This window comes from Podarcis erhardii, assembly GCF_964252035.2.
Source record: "Podarcis erhardii genome assembly, chromosome: 6".
Lineage (NCBI taxonomy): Eukaryota > Metazoa > Chordata > Lepidosauria > Squamata > Lacertidae > Podarcis > Podarcis erhardii.
In genome coordinates, this window is record NC_138510.1 from 31,080,366 (window position 1) to 31,107,199 (window position 26,834).

The 26,834-nt window shown below is 40.1% G+C and overlaps 2 protein-coding genes and 2 long non-coding RNA genes across 8 annotated transcripts; 1 reads left to right on the forward strand and 3 right to left on the reverse strand.

Annotated features, from left to right (window-relative positions):
- Positions 1–882: 882 nt before the first annotated feature.
- On the reverse strand, positions 883–1,635 carry LOC309343400. Its single transcript, XR_014157263.1, has 2 exons — positions 1,462–1,635; positions 883–1,419 (listed from the first exon to the last, which is right to left on the reverse strand). It is a non-coding gene; the product is annotated as an uncharacterized lncRNA (long non-coding RNA).
- Positions 1,636–6,680: 5,045 nt separating this feature from the next.
- LOC309343372 (uncharacterized protein) lies at positions 6,681–13,064 on the reverse strand. Of its 4 annotated transcripts, none has more exons than XM_081864749.1 (4): positions 12,809–13,064; positions 11,319–11,417; positions 8,367–11,117; positions 6,681–6,858 (listed from the first exon to the last, which is right to left on the reverse strand). In XM_081864749.1, exons 2-3 carry the CDS (start codon positions 11,410–11,412, stop codon positions 8,377–8,379), a joined length of 2,835 nt encoding a protein of 944 aa, XP_081720875.1. In that variant the 5' UTR covers positions 11,413–11,417; positions 12,809–13,064; the 3' UTR covers positions 6,681–6,858; positions 8,367–8,376. The 4 variants fall into 4 exon arrangements, with proteins under 4 accessions (XP_081720875.1, XP_081720874.1, XP_081720873.1 ...); XM_081864748.1 differs by having other exon boundaries at positions 12,690–13,064; XM_081864747.1 differs by having other exon boundaries at positions 12,627–13,064.
- A 153-nt stretch (positions 13,065–13,217) lies between these two features.
- Positions 13,218–26,531, forward strand: GSS (glutathione synthetase). Of its 2 annotated transcripts, none has more exons than XM_081864791.1 (13): positions 13,218–13,355; positions 15,676–15,833; positions 17,285–17,430; positions 18,417–18,492; positions 18,950–19,089; positions 20,628–20,744; positions 21,617–21,697; positions 21,911–21,988; positions 22,734–22,800; positions 23,695–23,889; positions 24,205–24,286; positions 24,812–25,001; positions 26,083–26,531. In XM_081864791.1, the coding sequence occupies exons 2-13, from the start codon at positions 15,705–15,707 to the stop codon at positions 26,204–26,206; spliced, it is 1,425 nt and encodes a 474-aa protein (XP_081720917.1). In that variant the 5' UTR covers positions 13,218–13,355; positions 15,676–15,704; the 3' UTR covers positions 26,207–26,531. The 2 variants fall into 2 exon arrangements, with proteins under 2 accessions (XP_081720917.1, XP_081720918.1); XM_081864792.1 differs by lacking the exon at positions 13,218–13,355 and adding an exon at positions 13,515–13,758.
- On the reverse strand, positions 16,027–17,073 carry LOC309343399. The gene is made up of 2 exons (XR_014157262.1): positions 16,645–17,073; positions 16,027–16,166 (listed from the first exon to the last, which is right to left on the reverse strand). It is a non-coding gene; the product is annotated as an uncharacterized lncRNA (long non-coding RNA).
- Positions 26,532–26,834: the final 303 nt, after the last annotated feature.

The window sequence follows — 26,834 nt, forward strand, 5'->3', positions numbered from 1 at the left end:
GAGATGCATAGGTAAAAAGTCTGTATTAAATATGCATCAGGCATTGGGGCCTGAATTGTTTTTAGTTATCTATCATGAGATGTTTAGCCACTTTTTAGGACTCAAACCTTCCCCAAATCATATGTGAAAAGTGATTGGGAACAACTTTTTAAGGCAAGACTCAGGCATAGGAAACCATCAGATTAGAAATGTGATATTAAAAGCTTGTCTCCAGTTTTATATATGTATATATAATTTTTTTAAAAAACAGGGTTGTCACTCAGCTAAATAAATCTCAGTTGATTAAACACATTTTGATTAATTTTCATATGAATTTTAATATGTCTAAAGCAAAAGGCTTACAGTGGTACCTCTGATTACGTACTTAATTTGTTCCGGAGGTCCATTCTTAACCTGAAACTGTTCTTAACCTGAAGCACCACTTTAGCTAATGGGGCCTCCTGCTGCCGCCACGCTGCTGCTGCCTGATTTCTGTTCTCATCCTGAAGCAAAGTTCTTAACCCAAGGTACTATTTCTGGGTTAGCGGAGTCTGTAACCTGAAGCATATGTAACCCGAGGTACCACTGTATTTGTCTTTGGATGACACATGGCTGTATCAAAGTAGGCACCTATGTGACAGGAATACCTTTACTAAGAAGGCGTTTGTCACTCATTTATTTGTAAGTACATAGTTTAAGAAAAATTAACATCTTTTTAGAAAATCTGTTCCTCAAAGAATTGGGTACACCATTTAAACTGATCAAAGTTTTAAAATGATCAATTAATCAAGTGACTGATAAATTATTATGGTTCTACAATTATCCCATCTCATTTAATTAATCCCGCCAACATCAGTTCACCTATTTAAGTGATACTTTCAGCCTTGCTTAAGTAAGTGTTCCATGTTATGTTATGTTATGTTATGTTATGTTATGTTATGTTATGTTATGTTATGTTGTTATGTTATGTTATGTTATGTTATGTTATGTTATGTTATGTTATGTTATGTTATGTTATGTTATGTTATGTACAGAGACACAAGAGGCACTAACCATCTGAGACATGAGGCAGCTTTTTGAAATATCTATCACTACAACAAGCATTTGGAAAATAAAATGTCTAAACCTTGCTAAAAGTGTGTGGTCTCAGAAAACATATTAGCCTCTTCAGATGACATAGAGTATTTTTACAATGGTGTCAATTCGGCTTTTTGTTTTAATTAGTTTTTATTACGGTTTTTTGTGTTACAAAGCAAACAGATAAACGGGGAGCAGTACATCTATTGTCTCCATTTTCAATTCAATCTTTTTCACAGTTTAAGTTTGGTGAGTGACAATTTTGTTGACCCTTTTTCTTTCCATCCCACCTTATGCAATTTTGCCTTCCTCAGTTATCTTTTCCCTCTTCCAACAGAACTTATCCAGGACAGCTTATTACTACTACTACTATTATTATTACTATTATTATTACTATTATAAAACATAAATATACAAAATATACATAAAACTTAATACACAATAAACAAACATAGCAGGTAATAGTCTTGATTAATAAAAGTATTATCATTGGACACTATCTACTTAATTTACATTTCAATTTTGTTATCATAGAGATATCTTAGCAAACAGATTATAGCAAGGTAAATGCTTTATATCTTATATGTGTGTGTGTGTGTGTGTGTGTGTGTTGTTGTCGTCTAGTCGTGTCCGACTCTTTGTGACCCCATGGACCAGAGCACGCCAGGCACTCCTGTCTTCCACTGCCTCCCGCAGTTTGGTCAGGCTCATGTTTGTAGCTTCGACTCTTTGTGACCCCATGGACCAGAGCACGCCAGGCACTCCTGTCTTCCACTGCCTCCCGCAGTTTGGTCAGGCTCATGTTTGTAGCTCCGAGAATACTGTCCAACCATCTTGTCCTCTGTCGTCCCCTTCTCCTTGTGCCCTCCATCTTTCCCAACATCAGGGTCTTTTCCAGGGAGTCTTCTCTTCTCATGAGGTGGCCAAAGTATTGGAGCCTCAACTTCACGATCTGTCCTTCCAGTGAGCACTCAGGGCTCACTTCCTTAAGAATGGATACGTTTGATCCATGGGACAGTCCATGGGACTCTCAAGAGTCTCCTCCAGCACCATAATTCAAAAGCATCAATTCTTCGGCGATCAGCCTTCTTGATGGTCCAACTCTCACTTCCATACATCACTACTGGGAAAACCATAGCTTTAACTATACGGACCTTTGTTGGCAATTATATATATAATTAAAAGGTGCAAAAACACCACAATCTTCTGACATATAATAAAATATATAAGCAACTATTTTCTGATCAGGGTATCTTTATCAGTAGAATGTCAAATAAAAATTACAAAAATGTATCTTTTGAATGAACTCCTAGGTGTAAAAAAATAGCTGTCTAGATCCATTTCATAAAAGGGACAGGCATTTCCATGGGTGGCACTACCGAAGTAATTTGTGGCATGTAGTTTCAGAAGATATACTTCAAATGCTGATAATACTGTGGAGGATCAGTGCTCCAGCACAAATTTATATTCCAGTCTCACTCACTGACATGAATGAAATGAGAGCAATTATATTTCATTTTGTTGCCAATTTACTGTCTCTTCTCTGGGCTACAAAATTACACGCAAGGTATCTTAGTGATTACTATACCACAGTAGGCAATCCTGCTACAATTAAGAGGACAGTTTTAGCAATTGTCAAATACCAGTAACTGTGTTATTAACAAGCCCTGACCATGACTGGAAAAGGAATAGGGGAGAAATCAACTATAGATATGTTTTGCTCTGCATTTCAATCTAACCACACAAGTTCAGTTTTGCCCAAGACAAATTCACCAGAGGCAGACTTTTGTTCTGATCTTTTGTATAAACTCTATTCTGTTCCCTTCCAGGATGGTAACATCCACTGCTACATCTGCTGGTAACTTTTGTTATCAACTTCAGCCACATTAAGAAAAGTAGTTAGCTCAATTATTGAAGGTTTCCTTCACAAGCAAATAGTGATATTATAACATCAATCCAGTCTCCATACTAACTGGAGACAAAACCATGCCTACAATTCCATTTTAGAGCACAGAGTCAATAGAAAACACTCAGAGAAGTGACAACCCACTCAACTGCTTATCACTTATTGACCTTTCATCCTGCCTCTTACCAGGACTATTAAAGGCTAAAATATAGCTAAAGACCTGAGAAAGAATGCAGTCATCTACAGATCTGTACTCTTTTAAAGTGGCAGCAGCATATACTTTAGCTGTCAGCATGACAGAAGCATGATTGCTGTTTTCTGGGTAACAATATTAAAAGTTGTCCAGGCTGAGCAATCCAACAAGCAGCAGGATGGGCAATCTAAGGATAAACTCTATGGTTGTGCACAGCCCATAGTACGTTCTTCTTCTTTTTCATTAATTTATATACCACTCTATGACCAGACAGATTCTAAACAGTTTATAAAACAAACACCAATTGCACATTCTTAAAAAATACAATAATAAAAATACACAATAATTATACCATGATATATAAAACAATCTCACTAAATCCTCTCTAAAATCCCACTAAAACATTAAAAGATAAATATCCATGATTAAAATATCTGGAAAACCATCTCATTAGACCAGCACAGCAACTAAAAGAGAAACTAAAAGTTGAGATTGCCTGTGTAAACAGATCCATCTTCAAAACCTGCGTAATCTGGAGCGATTTTGTCAATAGATCCTCACTGCATCATATTAAACGAGGTATGGGCTTCTACAGGTTTATCAGCTTTGGCTACTGAAAAATCCCCCAGCACATTCAAAAATCCATCAGATTCCATAAGTCTCTGGCAGCTGACCATTCAAATTGTTCCTCCATCCCTACAAAGGGAGGCCTGGCACTGTAAATTCAAACTTTACCTGCTTGTAGTCTTCCTATGACAAAGATATCACTTCTGTCCCTCCAGTATCCAAACCACCTCTCCCCTTGTCCAGAAGAGCAGATTTAGTGTGTCCCTCTGCTATACTGAATTATCAACAGGATGATTAATGCTGCTGTCCTAAGCACACAGTAAAGTTCACTGAAATAGCTGCCCAGGGTAAATATATTTGACTGTGGCATAAAAAAATGAGAATTTTAATATTACAGTGTTTAAATTATTAGAAACTTAGGTGGTTCATATTATGAAACCACCCTGAAAACTTAAAAATCAGAAGAAATCTGAGAAGAGATCTAATTTACTTTTCACCTTCACCCTGTAAAGTGTTCTGCAAGTGTTTTTTCTGGCGTGCCTGTTCTCTTTTACCATGTGTAGTCTGGATAGTGTAAACAAAGTAGTCGGTGGCAAAGATCTGGAGGATAAATGGTCCTGCCTTAATGGGCTTTGTGTGGTTGTAATTAGATGGCTTTTTGACCCTATTCAGTTGTGATAATAATTTGTAATCCTAAATCTAAGTATAGTGCTATTTTAATTCTATGATTCTATCCAAGTGTAGAATCTGGCAAGGACATGATGTGAATATGGCACCCTGAGAATCTTTCCTCCTCCTCCTTCTTCACAAGTTTCTACCTTTATGACTGAGTGAGAAAACTAACTTCAAAGTGTGTGAGTGAAACTTTACCAGTCAGAGGTAAAGCAGATGATTTCAAATGATTGGGACGGTATATGGGTTGTTTAGTGAGAATCTGTTATGTATAAGATCATGAACGATTCTAGAGTAGCTGAAGCCAAACAACAGAGCAACCCTTCATCAAGTTTTTTTTGGGGGGGTAGCGGCAATGTGACCAATCAACCATAACAAAGAGACCATGTTAATGATGATGTCAACAGAAGAGTGCTGTAAATTCTAATAATATTTATCCAAACTAAAGGACATACACTATGAGCATGTGGAATGCACATTCACTATGACATTTCACACTTCTCTGAATGTAGAAATACATACACTATGACATACACTATGACATACACTCAGCTCAAAAGGCACACCAAAATTTGTATGAAAATGCCTATTTGAAGATAAAATACATTTAGAAATGTGTAATATGAGAAAATAGATATTTGAATACAAATTTTCATTGCATTTTTTAAAAAATACAGATGAACGTGGACAAATAATGAATGATCACCTGTGAAAATGACATAGATAAGAGCTGAACTGATCTCTCCATCCATAGCTTCACATTCCTTTAAGTAACTAGTGATTTAAACAGAAACTCAGCAAAAGAGTATAAATTCAACAGAACAGCTGAAACCATCAATCCATAACATCCACTTTTATCACACTGTAAACCTAAATAGGATAATAGTGAAGTGATGTGAATCAATTGATTAGTCACAGCTAGTTACAAAAATTGAATTTCAACCATACTGAATCCTAGACCCGGAAAAGCTAATGCATAAGCATGCACATCAGCTGCAGTTTATATCATTCATGACCAAGTGAATTTACTAGCTACATTGATCTGCATAGACTGGTAATGCCACAAAATCTCTTCTATTAAGCTCAGGTCTCCTGCAAAGCTAATTGAGTAAAGCTATCTTACAGGAACAGTGTGCATATTATAAAGTTTAGCGACTGAAACAAGAAAAAGTTTCAAATAATATTGTAAATACTGAAAGATGGGGGTCTTGCCTTCATATACTGCCATCATGTGGGTGCTACAAGGTAATGCAGAAAAGTCTACTTGCACATCTACTTGATGATACAAAAATTGATCATGAGACTCAGGATTCATGAACTGGGCATTCATAACTAGTGAAAATAGTCACATGAATCTTACATGCAGACTGGCAGGGAGCACTGGAGAAAACAGAAGGAAACACTGACTGCCAAACTGCTGCTTGACAGCATTTCACTGTCAGGTCAGAGGTAAAAAGCTTTACATCCAATACTGTTTAGGGAGAACATGCTTTCAAGGAGAGTTAAGTCCACAGAACTATCTGGGACAGAACTAAAGAAAATATGATCTTGTAGGCTCTAATCTAGGAGCAGCTAAATATAATGTTGCACTCCAAGCTCTCATCAGTTCCAGCCACGGTCGGGGGGGGGGGGGGGGGCTATCCCTGCCTAATGTGTATGCCATAAATCTGCTAGTCTTCAAGATATCACACAACACTTCATTGCTTTTGCTGTATTAGACTAGTATCATATATACTTCTGCAATTTACCATAAACAATATGCATTATTATGATGCTATCAGTGCAGTGTTACACATCTTTGTTAAAACAAGTCCTATTGATTTCAATAGAGCTTGCTCCTCCATAAGCGGGCGTAGGATTGCAATTTAAAGTTCCTTCCAGGCAACTTGTTCACTGAGGTTTTATCATTTGTTTGCATAAAGTTTGCAGGGATGTTAGACATTATTTATTGAGCATTCATTCTGATCTGTGTGGAGATAACAGACCGTGTTGTTTCAAGCATTATCCACACTTTCCAGTGCATTTTTCAGTCACTTTGATTATGGCAAAAAGTCCAATTCTGGGAGAAAGCAAGGTTGCTATGCTAGAATGCCAAATAAATTTCAGTTGTGTGACCCGAATTTCCCATTATGGGACTGAACCACAATCCAAAACAGCAACAATTTAGACCCACTCTTATTCTCCACGTATATCAAACAGTTTATCCTTCTTTGCTTGGTGGGGAAACTGCGATGCAGTATCAACGTGAGCTGCATGTGTCACTATTTGGCTACAACCCATTGTGACTGTCCTTTGTGGGTCTTCATTTATTGATATTCACTAGAAAGCACATACCAACAAAAGTCAACATTTCATTTTTTAAACCACTGACTTGTCATTGAAAACAACTGTACCAACTTCTTTTTTTACAGCATTTGTGGATTCCATCGAGCCTTTTCCATCCTTGGTTAATATGTGAAGATCCCTAATAAAAATAAACAGCACAAGTGAGAGATGAACAAAAATATCTGCTACCTTCAGACAGGTAACTGTCCTGTTTGTCACTGCCTAGGGACGCGGGTGGCGCTGTGGTCTAAACCACAGAGCCTAGGGCTTGCTGATCAGGTCAGCAGTTCGATTCCCTGCGATGGGGTGAGCTCCTGTTGTTCGGTCCCAGCTCCTGCCAACGTAGCAGTTTGAAAGACGCAGTGCAAGTAGATAAATAGGAAGGAAGGTAAACAGCAGTTACCTTCCAGCAGGAAGGTAAACGGCGTTTCCGTGCACTGCTCTGGTTCACCAGAAGTGGCTTAGTCATGCTGGCCACATGACCCAGAAGCTGTCTGCGGATAAAAGCCAGTTCCCTTGGCCTATAGAGCGAGATGAGCGTCGCAACCCCAGAGTCATAACGGTCAGGGGTCCTTTACCTTTACACAGAGGAATGAATTGGGTTCTTTTATTAGCAGCTCATATCAAAAAGTATGTTTAAAGTTACAGTGTACTTTTAATATTGACTCCCAATTGTATGTTAAATGCAACTTCGGCAGAGCAATCTGTAGGAAGCCAGCAGAATTTATGCCATCTTAAATTAGGCCATTTTATATTATCCGTATTCCAAACTCTATTGAAGAGTTGGGTTTCCGCTGGCTAAGCCGGCCTGAGGGAAAACAAGCCTTTAAAATGAGTATTTTTTTAACACCACCCACGTTGCAAGTGTAAGTTCTGTTGGATTGCAGAAAATAAGTTAAGTCTTAATTTCATTATTAGCACTATATATTTTTTAGAATGCCATCTGTACTATGGACAGTAATAGTTTATACCATGTACAGTGTACATTCTCAATGGCTGCCTGATGGTTCTAGAATTATCTTTCATTGAATATTTGCCCAACTGTTTTTAAACAATTTATTAAGCTTTGCCCCCACAATATGAGAGTTCTGAGACAAGTCATAAGCTATCCAAACAAATACAAATAGTAAAATATGAGAAACACATAACTAAAATTAAAAATCTGAGCTGGAACTTAGTTGATAAGGTTAAACTCGGGACCTAGTCTTCATTGTTAGGTAGAAAAGTTCAAATAAGAAAACACAATTTGCAGAGTTATTAGTTCAATAAGAAATGCATATGAACTTCCTTCCTTCCATAAAGTCTTTGATCTGATTTTCACTGAAGTGGTACATCTGTGTTAGGGCTACAGGTGGGGGTTCACAAGATTTAATGTTTTTCCATAAGAAAAAAAAAATCCCAGTCCATAGAAAACTAGCATGTCAGAGAGAAATATGGGATGGAAATGTTCTCCTCACTATTTAGTTTACTAACAAAACACTTTTCTTCTACAGATAAACATGCAATTTTGTGAGCATCATTTGCACCCACTTTCTCAGTGGCATTGGGGGGGGGGAAATAATTGCAGATCAGAAAAGTACAGTACGTCTATATCCTTCCAACTTGATAGCAACACATATATAAAAAATTATATAAACGAGTACAAACCTGAGTAAGGTTAGATTCTGTTCTCATGGAAATCACACCTGTTTCCCTTATACATATCAGTTTGGGCAACACAGAAAAGCGGGATTTTTTGGGAACATTTGCACTGGCTTCTAGTCCCTTTTCCAGGGTCCACTAGAAAAACACTCTCTCTGTTTAAGCAGTTCTTTAGCACTTGATGTTTTAAATCAAGATGTTCTTTAACAGTATTCTGGCAGCATGAACAGCCTGAGCATTCAGAGTGATAAACAGGTGCCTGATAGCCATAATTAGAAAGTGATGCATTGTGTGTACCTGTCACTTGTGAATAACTCGGTCCTATATGGAAGCTGACATTTTTTCTTTCACCTCTTTTCTGTGCCTTGTTTCTCTCTACAACATTTTCTCTCAAGTTCCTAGGACATCCATTCTCAAAGAAGGACTGTACTTTAGTAAAATGATTTCTTGCCACTTCTTGTGGATCATGAAAATAACACATTGGAGAGAAATGATGACAACTAGCACAGCAGTCTTCCTGTGTGTTGAAGGTTCCTGCATGGGAATTCACCCTGCTGAATTCAGTCATATTGGCTCTTGGGTTAATATTGGGGCTTCCTCTAGCTTTTTCCTTAACCAACTCTGAAATATCTCCATTGGGGAACAAGCCACATTGAGACATAGTTCCACATGGGCAGATTGAATGCTTCCTGGGGGCAGCTCCAAAATCCATTTTTTCCATACCTATATTTTTAAGCATATTCATTTCCCTGGGTAGCTGCACTACTTTAATATTTGCACAAGGAGAATGAGAATTGCTACATTTAGCATCAGAATAGGATAGTGCAGGACTCCAAGTGCCTCTTTCAGTTTGCATACAGGGAGCAGATGAATGCCTCCACTCATTTGAAAGAGACAGTGCAGTAGGAAGTGGACCTGGACTATTCCTTGAACCTGGAAGAAGTGAGGCAATGGAATTTCCATCAGTTGGGGGATGTGGAGTGCATATCTCATTCCTCTTTATATTTGAACTATCCAGAGTGGGAGAAACACCCCCTTTACAGTTTTCACATGGCTTCTGTCCTCCAGTCCAACCTAAACAATAGTTCAGTATGTTTCGCATCTTTGAATTGCTTTTCTTTCTTCCTGGAGAAATATATTGGAGATTCTCAAAATGGCTTCTAGGGTTTGGATTTCGCAGGCAACAGGAGGAAAATCTAGGAGTTACTTTGCCACCTCCAGTTCTTTTGCAATATTTTCTGTGAACACTTCGGAGCGTTTCAGAATACTTTCCTTCAGAATGCAAATCAACAGTTAAATCAAGCAATGGGCTGCAGGTACATTTAGTAGTCTGTGTTAAGGGTTTGTTTATTTCTGCTGCTAGAGGATTTTGGTTTATAGGTTCAGTATCCAAAGCCTTGGACCACTGAAATTTGGAAGTATGAGGTTTGGCTCTCAATTTCCTGTCCTTCTGTACTTTGGTGCTTTTGGTAAACACAACAGATTTCACAGGCCTGGAGGCCTTCAGTTGAACTTCAGAAGTCCTATGAACAGGGGTAACCTTGTAACATGGCAATGATTGGACAAAGTAGTGAGAAGACTGAGTTGTGTGTGAATGTTTCAGTGATGGAAAGAACCCACTGGAAGACCAAAGTTCCAGTGAAGATAGCACTTGGTCAGAATCACTGTTGAAGCTTCGGGATTCAGATGGCTCTGGATGAGTTGCCAGAGGCTGACTAGCTTCAGATGATTCAGCATGGGAGGCAAGAGACGGTCTGGACTCATCAAGCAAAATTTGTGAAAGCCCTACCAGCTTTATAAAAGGTGTATTATGTTTTTCCTTCTCTGTATATGAGTGTACAGAACTTGGAACAATAGAAATACGCAACTTCTTAAACAACTGGTTATATTCCGGGCCTTTAAATTTAAAAGCTAAAGCATGCCTCTGTGAATCTTCTTTTCCCACCCTAACATTTGAAGAATTACCAACTCCTTGTGATGAACCAGATGGATCTCTATATGCTGCTTCTAATACCAAAGAAATAACAAGTTCTCCAGAACTAGGGTGCAAATAGATTTGCTCAGGTGTCTGTGGACTGTGAGTTTTATAAGGCTTTTCTGAAGAGTAATCAGAATTGTCTTTCACCAGTTCATTAGAATTTGTCTTTTTACTGAAAATACTTTCAGTACTGTGAAATATTATAGCTTTCCTGTTTGGTGTCTCTTCTACTCCAGAATGTATTGCTGATTGTTTGAAAAATTCACAGACAGCATTTTCCTCAGCTTCCGTTTCTTTGCAAGGAAAGGAAACTTGCACAGCTTTGTTCTGCTTTGAAGTGGGATAATAATCAGTTGATGGATGATTTTGATGTAGCTTATCAAATGCATAAGCTTCCTTAATTGTATAAAAGGTTTGTTCTTTTTCTGAATTCTTAGTAACAGTCACGTAAGGGATTCTACAATTTAAGCACAAATGGTCTCTATAAGACCTGTCAAGATCTGGAAATATTTTGGGTGAATAAGCTTTTGACGACTGACCATTTGTCTGACAGTCCTTAAAGTTTAATTGCAATATAGATTCTGGAGATAATTCCACTTGAAACTGTGTAGTGTTCTCTAAATGTTGTAGAAAGGGGCAGTTTTTGCAGTATTTTCTAAAGCTCTTTTCTGAGACCAATAAAGTTTTTTTCAATTTGTTTTTTCCTTCTTTTTCAAACAAACTGCACTGACTATTTGAATGAAGATAGAGATCACTTTCACTGTCAGAGTCAAGTGAGTCTGGGGGGGAAAAAGAAAACCTATCAACTCAAAAACATTATTTCTGAACATTACAAAAAACACACCAAAGTAATCTTTTTCAAAAGCAGTTAACAGAATCCATCATTATAATGCTAGCAATAAATTGACTACTATGGAAATTATCTATTAATAGTTAATAATTTAGAATAAAGGTACTCCTTTGTTTGGTCTTCAGTTTACCTTTGTTGATATGTATAAGACTTTCTTCCCAACAGTCAGAATAAAAATTATGTTCACTTTCTGTGTCAGACCCTGCTGAGTTCTTGTTGGACATATCACCTAAAATGTAAATATAGCATGACTAGTCATTATAAACCAAAACAAAATTTGAAATATACCTTCCAGAATACACTCCTCTTAAAAAAATATTAATGTAGATTTTATTGGACCTTCTTAGGATGATACACAATATTTTAACAGAACATCTACACCACCTTGAATTGATCAAAATAATTTTATCATTTTAAATCTTTTATCCTTTTGGACCATCCTACAACCACCTAAAAGGTTTATTTAAAAATGTCATTTAAAATGTTGCATTGTAAACCAAATGGCTAAAGAGCCTGGTTACATACTTCCAGAGTGTGTGACAGCAAACGTAAACATGCTTACAAGGTGGTGCAGGTAAAGGTAAAAAAAGGTAAAGGTTAGGTCCAGTCAAAGCAGACTATGCAGTGTGCTGCTGATCTCACTTTTCAGGTGTGTTAGCTCCACTGAGATCAACAGAACAGGCTCTTGCTTCTCTAAGGGGCCTTGCATCGGCTGTTTATATTTAAGTACAACAAACCTATCTAATCATCTTTCCCAGCATTATCATTCCCAGCACAATTTACATAGCATGGTAAATATAGTACAAGACAGGTTACTTCCATGAGGAACATAGTCTAATATTCAACACAGGGAAACAAAAAAATAAAGGAGGCAGATTATAAACCCAGGGGAAGGGAGTGTTAGCAATCGTTTGTACTTCACTATAGGAGCCTTTTTTGGCTAAAGAGAATAAAAACATTTTAAACAAACAAGAGAAGTAATATGCCAAAGTTTCGATTGCATGTGCTTCATTGCACATTAGGGCATGAAAATCGGTGTGCCAAGTAAAGCAAAGGTGGGGTTGGAGGAAGGATTTTCATTTGAAGGACATAGGATAGCATTGTGCAGGTGCACTGGGAGATAATTCTAAGCATCCATGGGCCAGGACAGACTTTTGGAGGTCCAGGAGACCTGCGGGCGTTGGACCAGCAAAGTTCAATGTCTATCAGAAGAGTGGGAAAGGAAGTGAGGCAACAAGGCCACGGGCTTTCACGCCAAGAGCTTGGACTTCCTGCATAGAAGGCAGATACTTTCCGAGACCGCACCCTTCCTGTCAGGCTTTTGATCCTGCTATTTCCAGTTCACCTAGAGTTGACATATTTCAAAAAGTGAAAATCCGGACACAAAAGTTGTTGAGCTTTTCTTTTTGGTGAAGTTGTTGACGTATGGCAACCCTACCTAAACCCACTGGAAAAAGGTTCGCAGCCAACCCGCGGTGGCTTCCCGTCCCGTCTCTCTCACCCGCAGGTGACTCTAACCAGCGCCTCCCTCAGCCCCTGCTGCGGGCCTTCCCTTGGCTCTCGGGGAGACACGCGTGACGCCAGAGCCCCTCACGACAATGGGGACTGGCACCCGCATACCTCTGTGACGAGGTGCCCGTGTCTCACGGCCCTCTCCTATAACCAGGCCCAATTATTTATCGCGGCTTCCTTTCTAGGCAACACACCGCGGCTCCAGCAACAGCCAGAGGCTTAGCTCTGGCCCTCTCCGTGTTGGGGAAACGGCCCGCCGCTCCTCCACCCGCCCCGTGACACCCATATTCCAGGGACAACCGCCACTCCGTCCCCATCCTGACACCAACTGAGTCGACTACATTCAAAAATGGCGCCCGGGAAACTCCTGACCGGCGAACCTTGCGCAACCAGGGGAGGGGCGGGGCGGGGTAGAATAGCACAACCCGCCTTTTTTTATTTGCATTGGCTCCGCCTCCCGTTCTCTCTTAACCTCCCCTCCTTGCAGTTTTCCAATGCGATTGGGGGAAGGCTCCTGCCAATCAGCAGGAAAGGGCGCGTCGGCTTCTCGATAGGCTGGCGGGGTAGCCAATCTGTGAGAGGGCCATCTGATTCTTAGCGCCTGAAGAGTAGAGCGCTCTCGGTTGGGGACTTTCACTCGAGTGACTGACTCCAGGTACCCGGATTTAAAAAGAGAGGGAGGGGGGAGGGTCTCCGTCATCGTGCTACCTCCAACGGTCGCATAGGCAGTTTGAATGTGAGGAGGCGGGTGTGGTCGGGGCGAGGGGTGAGCTTCTTGAGGGGGCGATGGGGGTCCTCGTACTCGCTCGCCTCTGCCCTGCCGCCTTGGAGCCGGGAAGCGGGATCGCCGAGGACAAAGTGGTGCCAACCCACCCGCTGTCTCCCCGAACGACGAGAAGTTGTGGTGGTTGTTGGGGTGGGGATTAAAGGCAGAATAGTTTTATTCCCGTTTAATTAATTATGGAGGGGGAAATGTTTGGGGGCTAATCCTTACTTGAGGAACCAGGAGTGGCGGAAGTGGCCTGGGGCTAAAGATGTACAATGCCCAGGAGGTAAAGGTCAGTATTCAGAGGCAAACGTGCGCCCCATAGAAAGGGGGGCGAGAACAAGCTGTCAGGCTGTTTTATGAAGGAAGAGTAGGTGGGGGACAGAGAGCCATTTGTATCACTGGGGCATCTAGTCTGAAATATGAAGGCTATTGACATGCATACAGAGAGATTTTCTCCAACTGAACAATCATTTGTAAACTAACGTGCTGGAGTTGGGTTGTGAATGACTCAGCATTTGCTTCCTTGTGTTTGCCGTAGGAGACTCCCCCCCCCCCACTTCCCTTAAGTCTCCCACTGCCTCAGTGATTTGGTACATTGATTAAAATAATCCAGAACTAATATTTTAAAGAAAGTTTGAATTTTATCTGGTCGCGTTGAATTTCACTGCGGTTTTGTTATCATTCTTTCTTTGCACTACCTTTGTGACCCACAAGGAGAATGCCTTATGGAATGTCCGTAGACGTCCAGGTTTTTCTCAGCATGTGGTGTAAAAAATGTGCCTAAATCTGTATGTACTTAAAGAGCTGCTCTCTTGGTGGTTCAACCTGAGTAATTTAAGTGAAAGGGTTGGTGTGCATGTGACAAGTGTATGCGATCTAGGAGAGTTTTAAATTGCTTACTTAAAAGGCTGAAAAATGTCGTAGTCATTATGACTATTACAGCTAAACAATCCTTTTCAGTATGGCTTTGTGTACAGGTTTTCTCTTGAACAAGCTATTGTCATAAGCCTGAGTTTGTTTAGAGTTTAAAGCATGTGAGTTCTGTTTTGACATGAAGAGTTGAGATCCATATCCTTAGGGATTAATTATTCTACTTGTTGGTACCTGAAATCATACCTCACTGCTAATAGACCACAGCCCTGCCCAAGAGGTACAACCGCCAGATGCACTTTGGAGCTATATTTAAAATACTCAGAAACTGACAGATTCCTCTAACAAGACTGAATACTTCAATCAATGCAGTTTATCCTAATATGACTAACTAACCTGTCTAATATGTGCAAACATAGATACCACATTGCATTCTGGGAGCTCATCCTCACAGTGTTGACTGCTGGATTCAGGTTATGCAGACACAGTCAGGGAGTTGTTACAAAAGGACAGTGTGATAAATTGATGACAGTGTGACATTTGTTTTGCAGCTTTGTTCACACAAATGAACAGCAGAGAGTGAAGCTGCACTTTATGTACATTCTGCGGTTGGGGGGTGCAGGGGAAATGATACCTTCACCATTTTAATTTCTAGCCTGTCCATTATTTCATTAGAAAAATACGCATTGTAACAAAGGAAAATAAAATTTATATGTTTATATGCAGCATTTGCATGCTACCCCATAATACAAAGTTATCAGAGCAGCTTGCAATAAATAAAGCAAAACATGAAAACATTTATTCTGTCTTGATTTTATGCAACAAAAATGGAGATGCTTCTTTATTGTGCCGCTCCCTGTAATTCCAGATCTGCCCTCAAAACAGATTTAAGGGAGGGGGAGGAGAAAGTCCCATTGTGAAAGCAGAAGTTGTTACACTTGCACAAAGGGCTACATAGTGCTTCATTAAATCTAGATGCTTATTTAGCTTGTATCCAGGGCTGGATTTGCCATTGAGTAGGGTAAGAAGCCTGCTGCAGCCAGACCATTTGTTTATTAATTAAATTTATATCCCTCCCTTCCTCCCAATGAGCTCAGGGTGGCAGTGAAGGGCAGATAGTTGATGAAGGCAGAAAACACTGTCTGAATGGTAAAGTAAGATTTCTTTAAAAGTTTTCACCCTAATAGGGGGCTCCACTTCAGGCAGAAAAATCATTGGACAGTACTGCTTCTCTCTTTAGGATTTCATTACCATAAATTTCTGAAACAGTGTTTTTCTTCCATCTTCAAATGTTGGGTTCCCTTGCCTTATGGTAATTATTTTAAAATGCTTTCAGATTTATTCTCCGCTGCCTCAGCCTTCACAATGACTGCCCCTTGGAAAGACATTTTGTGTAATGTCGAGCTCATTCAGTATGTGGCACCAATTGCAGTGGATTCAGCACTACTTGAAGGTGTTCTCATGAGGACCAAAGATGACCCCAATGCATCTGATGTAAGCTCAAAACTAGATTTCATGATCCAACCCATGGAAGGAAGATGGTAAAACTTGGGAAAAAATCCCAGTAACAACATAGTCGGCATGTTGTTAGGGAAGAGGAAAGCTTTGGGATTCTGGAGTGGGGCTAGTTCCCACCAGGATGCACTGTACATTTGTGACATTAGCCACACCAGACTTTTTTAAAAAAACATCCTTGCCTTATGCTGCCATGACAGTTTCCTACTTTCACCCATAAAATAGTCCATTTTTTCCTTCACTGGAGCACCATGCAGTATGAACTGGGCAGGGCACATGGGGAGATTGCTGCTGGCTCATTCTATACAAGATCTCAAAGTAGCTGTTCTATTACAAAGGAATTTCAGAAATAGACTGGAAAGAGAAGCTGCTGAATTGCAACTTATTACCAAACTTAAAACCATGGAGAGACCTGGTCTGAACAAAGACATTGAATTCTTATCTCATTATACATGACAAAGCCATTTTTCACCTTCTCACCCCTTGCTTTTTCCTGTAAGACCTATTGCAGTCGTTAAGAGTCGTCAACAGGCTCATCACAGCTATCTGCCAATCACCCAATCCCACCACCCTTCTGAGTAATACCCCTCCCCACCTTCTCACTATATAGAAGGGTCTGGTGACTTCTGTTTCAGTGTATCTGAAGAAGTGTGCATGCACACGAAAGCTCATACCAAGAACTAACTTAGTTGGTCTTTAAGGTGCTACTGGAAGGAATTTTTTTATTTTGTTTTGACTATGGCAGACCAACACGGCTACCTATCTGTAACTGGCTCATTGCATGTATCACACAATTCACATAAACCTGGCTCCACATTGGCATGTATACAGTTGTGTGGATAAACAGCTTTGTCAGTCAGTGTGTTTATCCTTCACTCTGTCCCCATCCCTTCGTTATGCCTATGCTAATGTTCACGTGTGTATTGCCAACATTTATAGTCCCAACTTGCAGACGACTGCAACACACGGTCACTTTGCTAATGTAGGCACTATCCAGCTCATACTAACCTTTCTTCATGCAGTGAACATAACGAGAAATTCAGTAGTGTGAACTGACCCTTGCCATTTTGCCCTAGTTTTCCTCCACGTGAGGGTATATTTGCAGTTAATATTACATAGAGGAATCTGGCTGTGTGAACTTGCCCAATGTAAGCAGGCCAGTCAGTGTGTTGCATGGAGCGAAAGAGAACTCTTCACTCCCATTTCCTTCACCTTATCCTTTGTAGCTCTTAGGTGGCTCTCCTCCCTGCTCCTACATCACCTTATCTCACCGCACCCCAGATTACTGCAGGTGTAGTTCCATTCTAGTACTGTTGTATCCCCTATATTCATCCTGTATGTTCCCAAGTTTTAAAAGGGCTTAAGCCTGATTTGTTACTGGAAGGAAGTGGTAATTCTTGACACGTTCATTTTTAAACCTTTGTCAATAGGTGGTGAATTATGCTCCCTTTACGCTGCTCCCATCTGCAGTACCAAGCAGTCTACTTGAGCAAGCCTATTCAGTTCAACAAGACTTTAACCTGCTGGTAGATGAAGTTAGCCGGAACACAGAATTTCTGGAACGCACTCTTGCAAGGTACGTATTATGTATTAGGAAAAAAGAACTTTGAATTTAAACTTCTTTAATCTTGGATATACTTCTGATTTGTACTAAGGTTAGTTTAGTTTCAACCCAATGTTCCTAAATGTCTCATAATCATTAACTCCCTTGCCTGTTAGCCTGACTGGCAGTTGGCTAATTGAAGAGGAAAGGTTAGAGAACAACTAAAGCTTTCTTTTACAATGCATGTTTTTGTTCTGTGTGAACACAAGCTGTATGAAATCTGACACATGATTCCAAGACTACTAGTTTCCTCCCCCTCCCCCTTGGGAAAGGTTTTCATGAGGCAAAATTTTCATCCCTAGGTAAAGCCTCACCAGCTGTTTTTTAGATTGTCAGACTATTCAAGCCACAAGAGGTCTTTAAACATAAGCCATCCTGATTTCATAGAACTAGCATCTTCCATGTACAGTGGTGCCTCGCCAGACGAACGCCTCGCAAAACGAAAAACTCGCAAGGCGAAAGAGTTTTCCTTTTTTGAGTCGTTCCGCAAGACGAAGGGTTTGCTGCCGCCCGCCAGCATTTTAAAATCGCCCCGGGACAGTGCCTTCTGAAGGCTTGCGGTGGGAAGAAAAGCCCTTGTGTCCCCCCCCCGCAGCCTTCAGAAGATGTCGGGGGACAGACTGTCCCCGGACCTGGTCTGAAGGCGGTTTCCATAGGAACGCATTGATTGATTTTCAATGCATTCCTGTGGGAAACCGTGCTTCGCAAGACGAAAAACTCGCAAGAAGAAAAAACTTGTGGAACGAATTAATTTCGTCTTGCGAGGCACCACTGTAATATGTTCAGAGCTGGGGTATAACACGAAATCATCTTGCCATTATTGCTAAGGCCACAATTCATAGGCTTGACAAAGAAGTATTAACGTCAAATGGTTTTACATAAAAGATTGTAATGATAATTTCCTTGTTTTGTCACAGCAGGCTTGAGTACTAAATAAGATTTGTTTCCTCTCTTCTTAGTACTGTCAAAGTAGATGACTTTACAGCTCAGCTTTTCAAAATTTACAAGCAAGTTTTGAAAGAAGGAGTAACTCAGGTATTCCATGAGAATATATGATTTAATATGTTTGGTTTTTTAGTGTTTTTAATAGTTGTTTGAAACTGTATTTTACTAATAATTGTATTAATTCTCTTTGAAAACTGCTTTGAGGGTTTGTTTGTTTACAATCAAATGGTGTCTATTTTTTGTTTAAATAAATAAATAATATGGTAGTTGCACAGTAATCAAATATAATGTTTTATAACTGTCAAAATATTATATTTTTAAAATTTATTTTATTATTAAAATTGTATACCATCCATTGCAGGATGGTTCACAGCATAAAAATAAAGGATAAAAACATGAAATGCATAATAAAAACAAAAACAAAACAATAACCACCCCCTCCCCCCATAAGAAGCTTTTAGCTCAGTTGGCACTTGACAGATAATGTATAGAATCCTCTTTGGAATGATGGCTGCTGCATTTCTTGCTATTTTTTCGCCTTGTCCAGTCTGTGTTTTTAGGAATTAACCGCTCTGATTACATGTTTGACCATGGTGTAGAAGGCACTCCAGCTCTAAAGCAAATAGAAATAAACACTATTGCTGCCAGCTTTGGAGGCCTCACATCTAGAACCACTGCAGTGCATCGGTAAGGACTTCCAGTCTGTGTGTCTTTCTGTGTGTGTTTTCAGCAAAACAACTTCTAGCTGGCTTATAGATGGTCTTTCATGTCTTATCCTTTAGCCAAGGCTTTGTATAATTCTGCTGTACTGGTGAGGTACAAAGAGCTAGACAAGATGCTAAAGGCCTACCCCCTCACCTACTGCTCATTCTTCCCTTATCTAGCTTTTGAGACTACCTGACAATGTCTACCCATGTCACAGAAACTACTTTAAAATTGGCATAGGAAACCAATACCCTGATTTGCTGTGCTGGAGGGGGTTTGGATGAGGCAGATGTGTAGCTCCACCCAGTTCTGCCTGGCTCCAGTGGCCAATGCATTTGCCCAGATGAGAGGCAAAAGCTACTATTGGCAGTATCCTTACAGGCAGTAGCCAACAGAAACCCCTGCAATGGGCCGAGTTAGGCTGGCACAATATGTGTGTGATCTTGAACTGAGCCTGCTGCTCTTGTGTGATGTCAGTGTACCTGATCTAGGCCTCTTTGTTGCACCAGCCTAGGAGATAATCTAGCATCTAGCATTTCCACCTTCCTTTCTGAGAATCACAAGCAGTAGCTTTGTAGATGTGACTCTCAGTGAGTCTTGCCACAGCTGGCCATCACAACCTCAGGTGACTTATTTATTATGAAAATGAAATCTGAGGTTCTCACAATATTGAATTCTGATCCCAATTCTGATTTTTGCACTTGGGCAGTGCAATCAGAGAAGACACAGTAGCATGTTGTGTCCTTTCGGAAAAACTTTGTCTGTTATATATAGCTTTCAGGAATCTATTGTCAAGTGCAAAATTAATTTATAGTACCTGGAAACATGCATAACTTGATTTCCTCTTTCACGATGGGACACTGCCCCCCCATGTATCCCCCCAAATCTGTTCCAGGGTTTCCCGCAGCCCTCTGCAGCAAATTTGGGGAAGGGAGGGGCACAAGGGGGAGGAGAGGTGGAGAAAGTCTTATTTTGCAAGTGGAAATCCTTGCGCTGAAAGGACACATTAGCTGGATTACTTCGCCATGACTTTACTGTCAACTACTGGGCTTCAGTGGCGTAGCGTGGGTTGTCAGCACCCGGGGCAAGGCAAGTAATTCGCACCCCCTAACCCGTGGATTTGCGCCCCCTAAACCTAACCCCCAGATGTTGTGCCCGGTGCGGCCGGCCCCCCCTGCACCCCCCACGCTACGCCACTGCTGGGCTTACATATATTTGGCATGCAAAAGTAACTTTGTACACACGTGTACCATTCATCTGATTTGAGGATGTATTTTAATTGATTGTCTGATTTTATGTTAATGTATTATACATTTGATGTTATCTGCTCTGAGCCCGGCTTTGGCTGGGGAGGGCGGGATATAAATAAAAATCATTATCATTATTATTATTATTATTTTTTAGTATTATTATAAAGGATGGTTGGCATTTGTATTTTACATCTCACTTGGTTGGCTTTTCAATGGCAGCTGTGTACAGTGAATTGTTGTGTGACTTTTTTATATGCATCCCAATTGCAGGCATGTGTTGAACGTTCTAGGGAAATCTAAGGAAGCCTCAAAATTACTGACCAATAATCCAGCCAAAGGCATTGCCATGGGCATTGCAAAAGCTTGGGAACTCTACGGCTCAGACAGGTAGGGGAAGAGAGCTGCAAGATCTACATAGCTATTGGTTGTTGTTCATCTGCATGAAATATGCTCTGTTACTTCTTGTTTTCACAAACAACAAAATGCAAATAAGCCCTCTGTCTCCATCTTATAGAATATTGAAGGAAGTGTATGATAGGAATAAGCACATGAAGGAAAACTGGGAAAGAGAATTTTATCTTCCTATGCAGTAGGTTTTCATTCCCTTCCTTAGGGGGACAACAACATTCCTGTATGTTATGGCAGACACCTACCTCCTTTCAAATGTCTCTTGGTATAGATGTAAAAACTGGTCTCAGGGCCACTACCTGCAAAACAATGCTGGCAGAAGTAGGTTTTTCTCTACACTGAACCAGGAGGGCCTGTTTATAGACTTTTCTCTCCCCAGCTAGATAAATCAACTGAAGCTGTTTTACATATAATTCTACTGTTCAACAACTTGTTTAACCAACTTCCTCTTATAGGGTAGGACCACAAAGCTAGTATAAATATTTGAAGGAAGACCCTAGCTGCTGGATGCATGAATTATTAGGAATTATTAGGAAACTTTTCAGATGTTAAACTATAAATTCCTTATTATGGGTATCTCCTCTTTGTATCTGTTTGATTCTTTGTATAATTGTCATATACATGCACAAAGGTGTAGAAGAAAGGCGTAGAAACAGCAGGGAGTGGCAAATGTACAGTATAAAGCAGCACTCTATTGCGCCTTCCTGCAAGTATTATCTGGCACTGTAGTATTGGCCTGTTGTAGAAGTTTTCAGTACATCTGCTGTAAATAGTAGTAAGTAAGAAGCACAAAAATATATTTTTAAATGAGGAAACTTAGTATATTGATATATGTTCTGTTTTTGTTTCAGAGCAGTGGTAATGTTCCTAGTTGAAGAGGCTCAGAGGAATATTTTTGACCAACGCTGTGTAGAAAATGAACTTTGGATGAGGTATTTTTTTTCATCTAATAAGATGAAGTGTTTCATGTAATGCCATTTAATTAGTCCTGTGAAATCCATTTAATTAGTCCTGTGAAATAACAAAGCTTTAAAATACAGTGCAGGATTTATAACATGAACATAGATAAAGCTAATCTCATGACTTACTCCCAGGTAATTGTGTATAGGACTTTAGCCTTAATATTTCTTGTCTGTTTCCTAAAGGAATATCCGGGTGATCCGAAGAAGATTTAAAGATGTGTTTGAAAAAGCGTCTTTGGACAATGACAAGAGATTGCATATGTAAGTATTTTCCTATTAAATATAGTAAGCACACAAACCTTAGCTTAATGGGTGGGTAGCCCATATGTGGTTTCAAGGAGGATTACACGCTGTAGTTTTGGCATATGTAAAAAATAACACAGCCTGCTGTTGGGAGTGCTAATAAGTCCACTTTGACATGCATGTTGTTGTTGTTTAGTCGTTTAGTCGTGTCCGACTCTTCGTGACCCCATGGATCAGAGCATGCCAGGCACTCCTGTCTTCCACTGCCTCCCACAGTTTGCATAATAAACTGCATTTTGGGTTGTTATGTAAACATTAAGTATCTGCTATGTTTCCGGGGTTTTAATGAAGACTCTTATTTTCATTAGTGTTGCTGTTAATAAAACAAGTGTGTTCAGATTGTCAAAATTCAGGCCATGCTACTCGTTTGGAAACTCCATTGCTATGCAGTTCTTACATGTTCAGTTATGTACTACTGATACACAACTTAAAACATGGAAAGTTGCTATATAGACTTCACCAAAGAACTCTGAAAAGAACTAATATTTGTATCCATAAGCAAAGAGATTGTGATCTATTGATCCACTAGGTAATTTATTTGAAAGCTTTCTTTTGTAAGTCCCTTCTTGCAGGATTAGAAAACAATTCATAAATGCAACAGAATCCTACATTTGTAGAATGTATTGTATATAATATTTTAATCTTGTGTGTGAGAGAGCCATGTTGAAGAAACCACTGATTGTTTTCCTTATCTTTATTTCAGAGATGGAGAGGAAATTGCAGTGGTGTACTATAGAGAAGGTTATGTGCCAAAGAATTATAACAAACAGGTTCGTATTACTGGGTATTACCCAGCTAAGTCATACTCTGAGTGGACCCACTGAAACAATTAAGTCCATTGATTACAATGGGTCTACTCTAATTGACATTGAATATCATCCACTGTCTTGAAATCTTGATTGCAAGCTCTGGGGCACTGTAAGTAACATTGTCCTTGGCACTGTTGGACCCCAAATATGAATTCAGTGCATGTGTAATTCTTTAGTTGTTTGGTAAACACCTGGGGAATTCTGAATACATTCAATCAAACAGCTAATTCTAGAAGTAGTTCAGCCAATTTCCCAAAACATCCAGCTGGTGGAAGTGATATCTTAACCTGTTCGGTGCTGAGAGACTGGTGGCTTGTTTGCCTCAATATGCCATCTAAAGCTACATATTTTTAAAATGAGGTTTCTACTTGAATTGGCAGGTTACTTCCGAGCTTAATAGTCATGGTGCTTTTAGCTGACTTGCTATATGCAGGCTTGTGGCTATCATGGGTAAATAGAAATGTTTTCTAGCCACGTATTCAGTTTGAGCTCTGAAAATATCTAGTTTTTGCTAGGTTCTGTTGTGCCTTGAGTAGCAGTGGCGTGTGTATCTGCATACAATTATATCATTCTTACCGATGCCACCCTTCCAAGGGATCATGAGGAGGGACCCAGCCGCTTATGGTTCCTCCACTTGATCCTAGGTTTGCCTCTTGGGGTGATTCTCTGAATGGCTTGGAAGGAGGTGTGTGGAGCTGCAAGGCTAAATATGAAAAACCCCTCTGCAAGCAGAAGATGGTACTTTGGATCCTACCCATGTATTTGAATGCATAAAACTTCCAATTTTGAAATATTAAACAATACATGTTATATAGAACCTTGATTGAAATTATCTTTTTTCTGTTTTTGTGAAAGAACTGGGAGGCACGGTTGCTGCTGGAAAGATCTAGAGCAGTTAAGTGCCCTGATATTGCCACACAGCTTGCTGGAACCAAAAAAGTTCAGCAGGAGCTGAGCCGACCAGGAACACTGGAAAAATTACTGCCAAATAAACCAGAAGCAGTGGCTCGATTAAGAGCGACATTCACTGGCCTTTATTCTATGGAGATGGTAAGTAGTAATGCGTAGAGGGATACGTACACTGCCTTGAACTGGATGTATTTTTAAAAATGCAGCACAGTACAACATCTGAGGAGATTGTTGTCATGAATGTGTTCTTATAGTCTTCATACATTGTGAAATCTGTTTTGTCAAGAATTTTATTTGTTAGGCAATAGAACTTAAAGCCAAAGTTGTAAAAAAAAATATGCAAAACTTGTGGTGTGTGTGTGTGTGTGTGTGTGTGTCTGTCTGTCTGTCTGTCTCAGAGAGAGAGAGAGAGAGAATGTATGTGTATATATCTCCCCTTTCTCCTCCTCCTTGCAGGATGAAGAAGGTGATAAGATAATTGCCATGGCTATTGCTGACCCAGACCGCTTTGTGTTAAAGCCACAACGTGAGGGAGGAGGTCAGTAACTGGTTCTCTTTGTGTATGATGAGTCAACAGCCTGGTTCAAGGATCAGGACTTATCTGTATGCACACACCTTTTAAATAATTGTGTAAGAACAAAAGTAGCTTATTAGGGACAAATTGCCTTCCCTGATGCTGTAGCAAATAATTCTGTAGTGCTTTCTTCCGGTACTGTATCCCAACTGAAATTTAAACTTAGTAGGAAAAAAGGTTACAAGCAATTTAGCTGATAAAACAAAATGTTGTGGAAGCATTATCTAAGCATATTCTACACATTTTGGATCAGGATCATTTCTCCCAAATCAACCAACCAACCAAACAAACACCCACACACACCCATGGATCAGCTGATGGTTCAAGCCCACTGGCTTGCTTACCACTTACACTGGTGCCAGTCGTCAGTGATTGCTTTTCTTCATGTTCTGTACTTACTGGGGTAGCTACAGGGACCCAACACACACCTTTATCCACCAGCTACTCCAGCTCTAGTGAATTCATTTTACCTGCTGCTGTGTTTGTCAGGGAACAACCTCTATGGTGAAGAGCTCAAGCAGGTTCTAGAGAAAATTAAAGACAGTCCAGAAAGGACCTCCTACATTCTCATGGACAAGATAAAGCCTCTCCCTGCACTGAATTATTTACTGAGGGCTCACAGTCCACTGAAAGTATCAGAATGTGTGTCTGAATTGGGAATTTTTGGAGTCTACGTCAGGTGAGAAAGTAACATTACTTACTGGGTCTGTGCCTTTGCTTTTAATAGTTTTATATTCCTATGCATAGCATTGGTTAGTACTGGGCTAAATAATGTGTCGCTGGACAGGAACTCTGGAGCAATGGAAGTGTTACAGAGCTCATTGGTGGTACTTTCTATATCCATAGCATGTGTTCCAGGTGCAATCTGTAGCATCTCCAAAGTAGTGCTGTGAAAAAAATACAGCACTTTTGTCAGTGAGGCTGTCTATTATGCAAGAAGTATTCAAGCACATGTTGGAACCTTGGGTACAATTAACGTGGATTAAAGGGCTCTGTTGCCTAGCACAACAAATCTGCTTTAAAAAAACAACACTTCTGTTTTCAGAAGACATGGAGAAATGCATTGGCTTACGGGAATATGCGTAAGTCAGTGGAATGGACTTCCTCAGAAGGAGGTGGACTCTTCTTCATTGGAGGTTTTTAAGCAGAGGTTGGATGGCCATCTGTCAGGGATGCTTTAGTTGTGATTCCTGCATTGCAGGGGGTTGGACTAGATGACCCTTGGGGTCCTTCCTGCGTTAGCATGAATGCAGGCCAAATTCTCAGTTGTGTACCTGCTCTGCCAACAAATCAAAATGAATAATCAGTAAAAAGCAGATATAATCCAACCTCTGGGTATGCAAATTGGATGAGTGCTCAATAAACAGGTCCTCTGGAGGGGCCAATGATCTTATGCAATATAAAGCAGCCTCCTACGTTTTTATTACTATGGCAGCAATATAATTAATGCCAATAGTGTAACACACACATTGCTTAGGTGATGTGTGGGTGTAAGAGGCCATCAGGTGCATCTATTCTAAAGCAGATACTAATTTCTGGGTGGGTAAATCACACAACCCTCCATTTTGCCCACTGAAATGGTCATTGCTCATGCATAATTCTGTAAGAGTTGTAAAACTCTTAAGTCAGTATGCGTATATAAACACTGGTAAACTGTACATCAAGCAGGCACTGTTAACTAAGCAGGAGTTTGGTGAGACTGCAGAGTCAAAACTGTTACTATATGAATTTAATTAGTCCTTTTGATTTTTCTCTTGCAGACTGGGTCAGGATCTTGTGGTGAACAAGCATGTTGGGCATCTCTTGCGAACAAAGGCTGTCGAACATGCAGATGGCGGAGTAGCAGCTGGAGTAGCTGTTCTGGATACTCCCTATGTGATATGAAAACAGAATACCTCATCACTGACATCATCCTCACTGTGCTTAAAATAAGAGACATTCTCTTTTAGGGCATGATTGCCAACGGGCGGACTTGACAATCAGATTGATACTGGAAGCCCTTCTCTCACCAGTGACCCCAAGATACAAAGCAGGCAGAGTTGCACTGCTTCTTCCTGGTCTCAAGAAAATACTGGATTCCAGTTGACTTTCTTTGACAATTTCCTGTTTGAAGCACCCTTAGCATGCTTCTCACAGACTTCATGCCCTTTTACTGTACTGTGACCATGGACAATCTGTTGATGTTCTAATCAGGCATTTCCTGAGACAGCACTATACAAACTGCTACACATGCACCTTCAAGGGCCTGGGTAGCAAAATAGTGTATTATCTTGATCTCTTCTGCATTGGGGAGGGTTACTCTTCTGAGCATAAGATGCTGTGCAACACTTCCTGCTTTCTGTTACGTTCTTGTTTGAGAGGAATACATCACAAAGGAAAAACTGCATGCAAGGTCACAGAACAATGAACAAACATTTATGATATGGCACAGGAAAAAAGGGACACAGTAGGAAAGGAAAAGAAAACCCCCAGACAAGAGTTGATTTTATTTCAATGCTCCTGGACCCCTCCT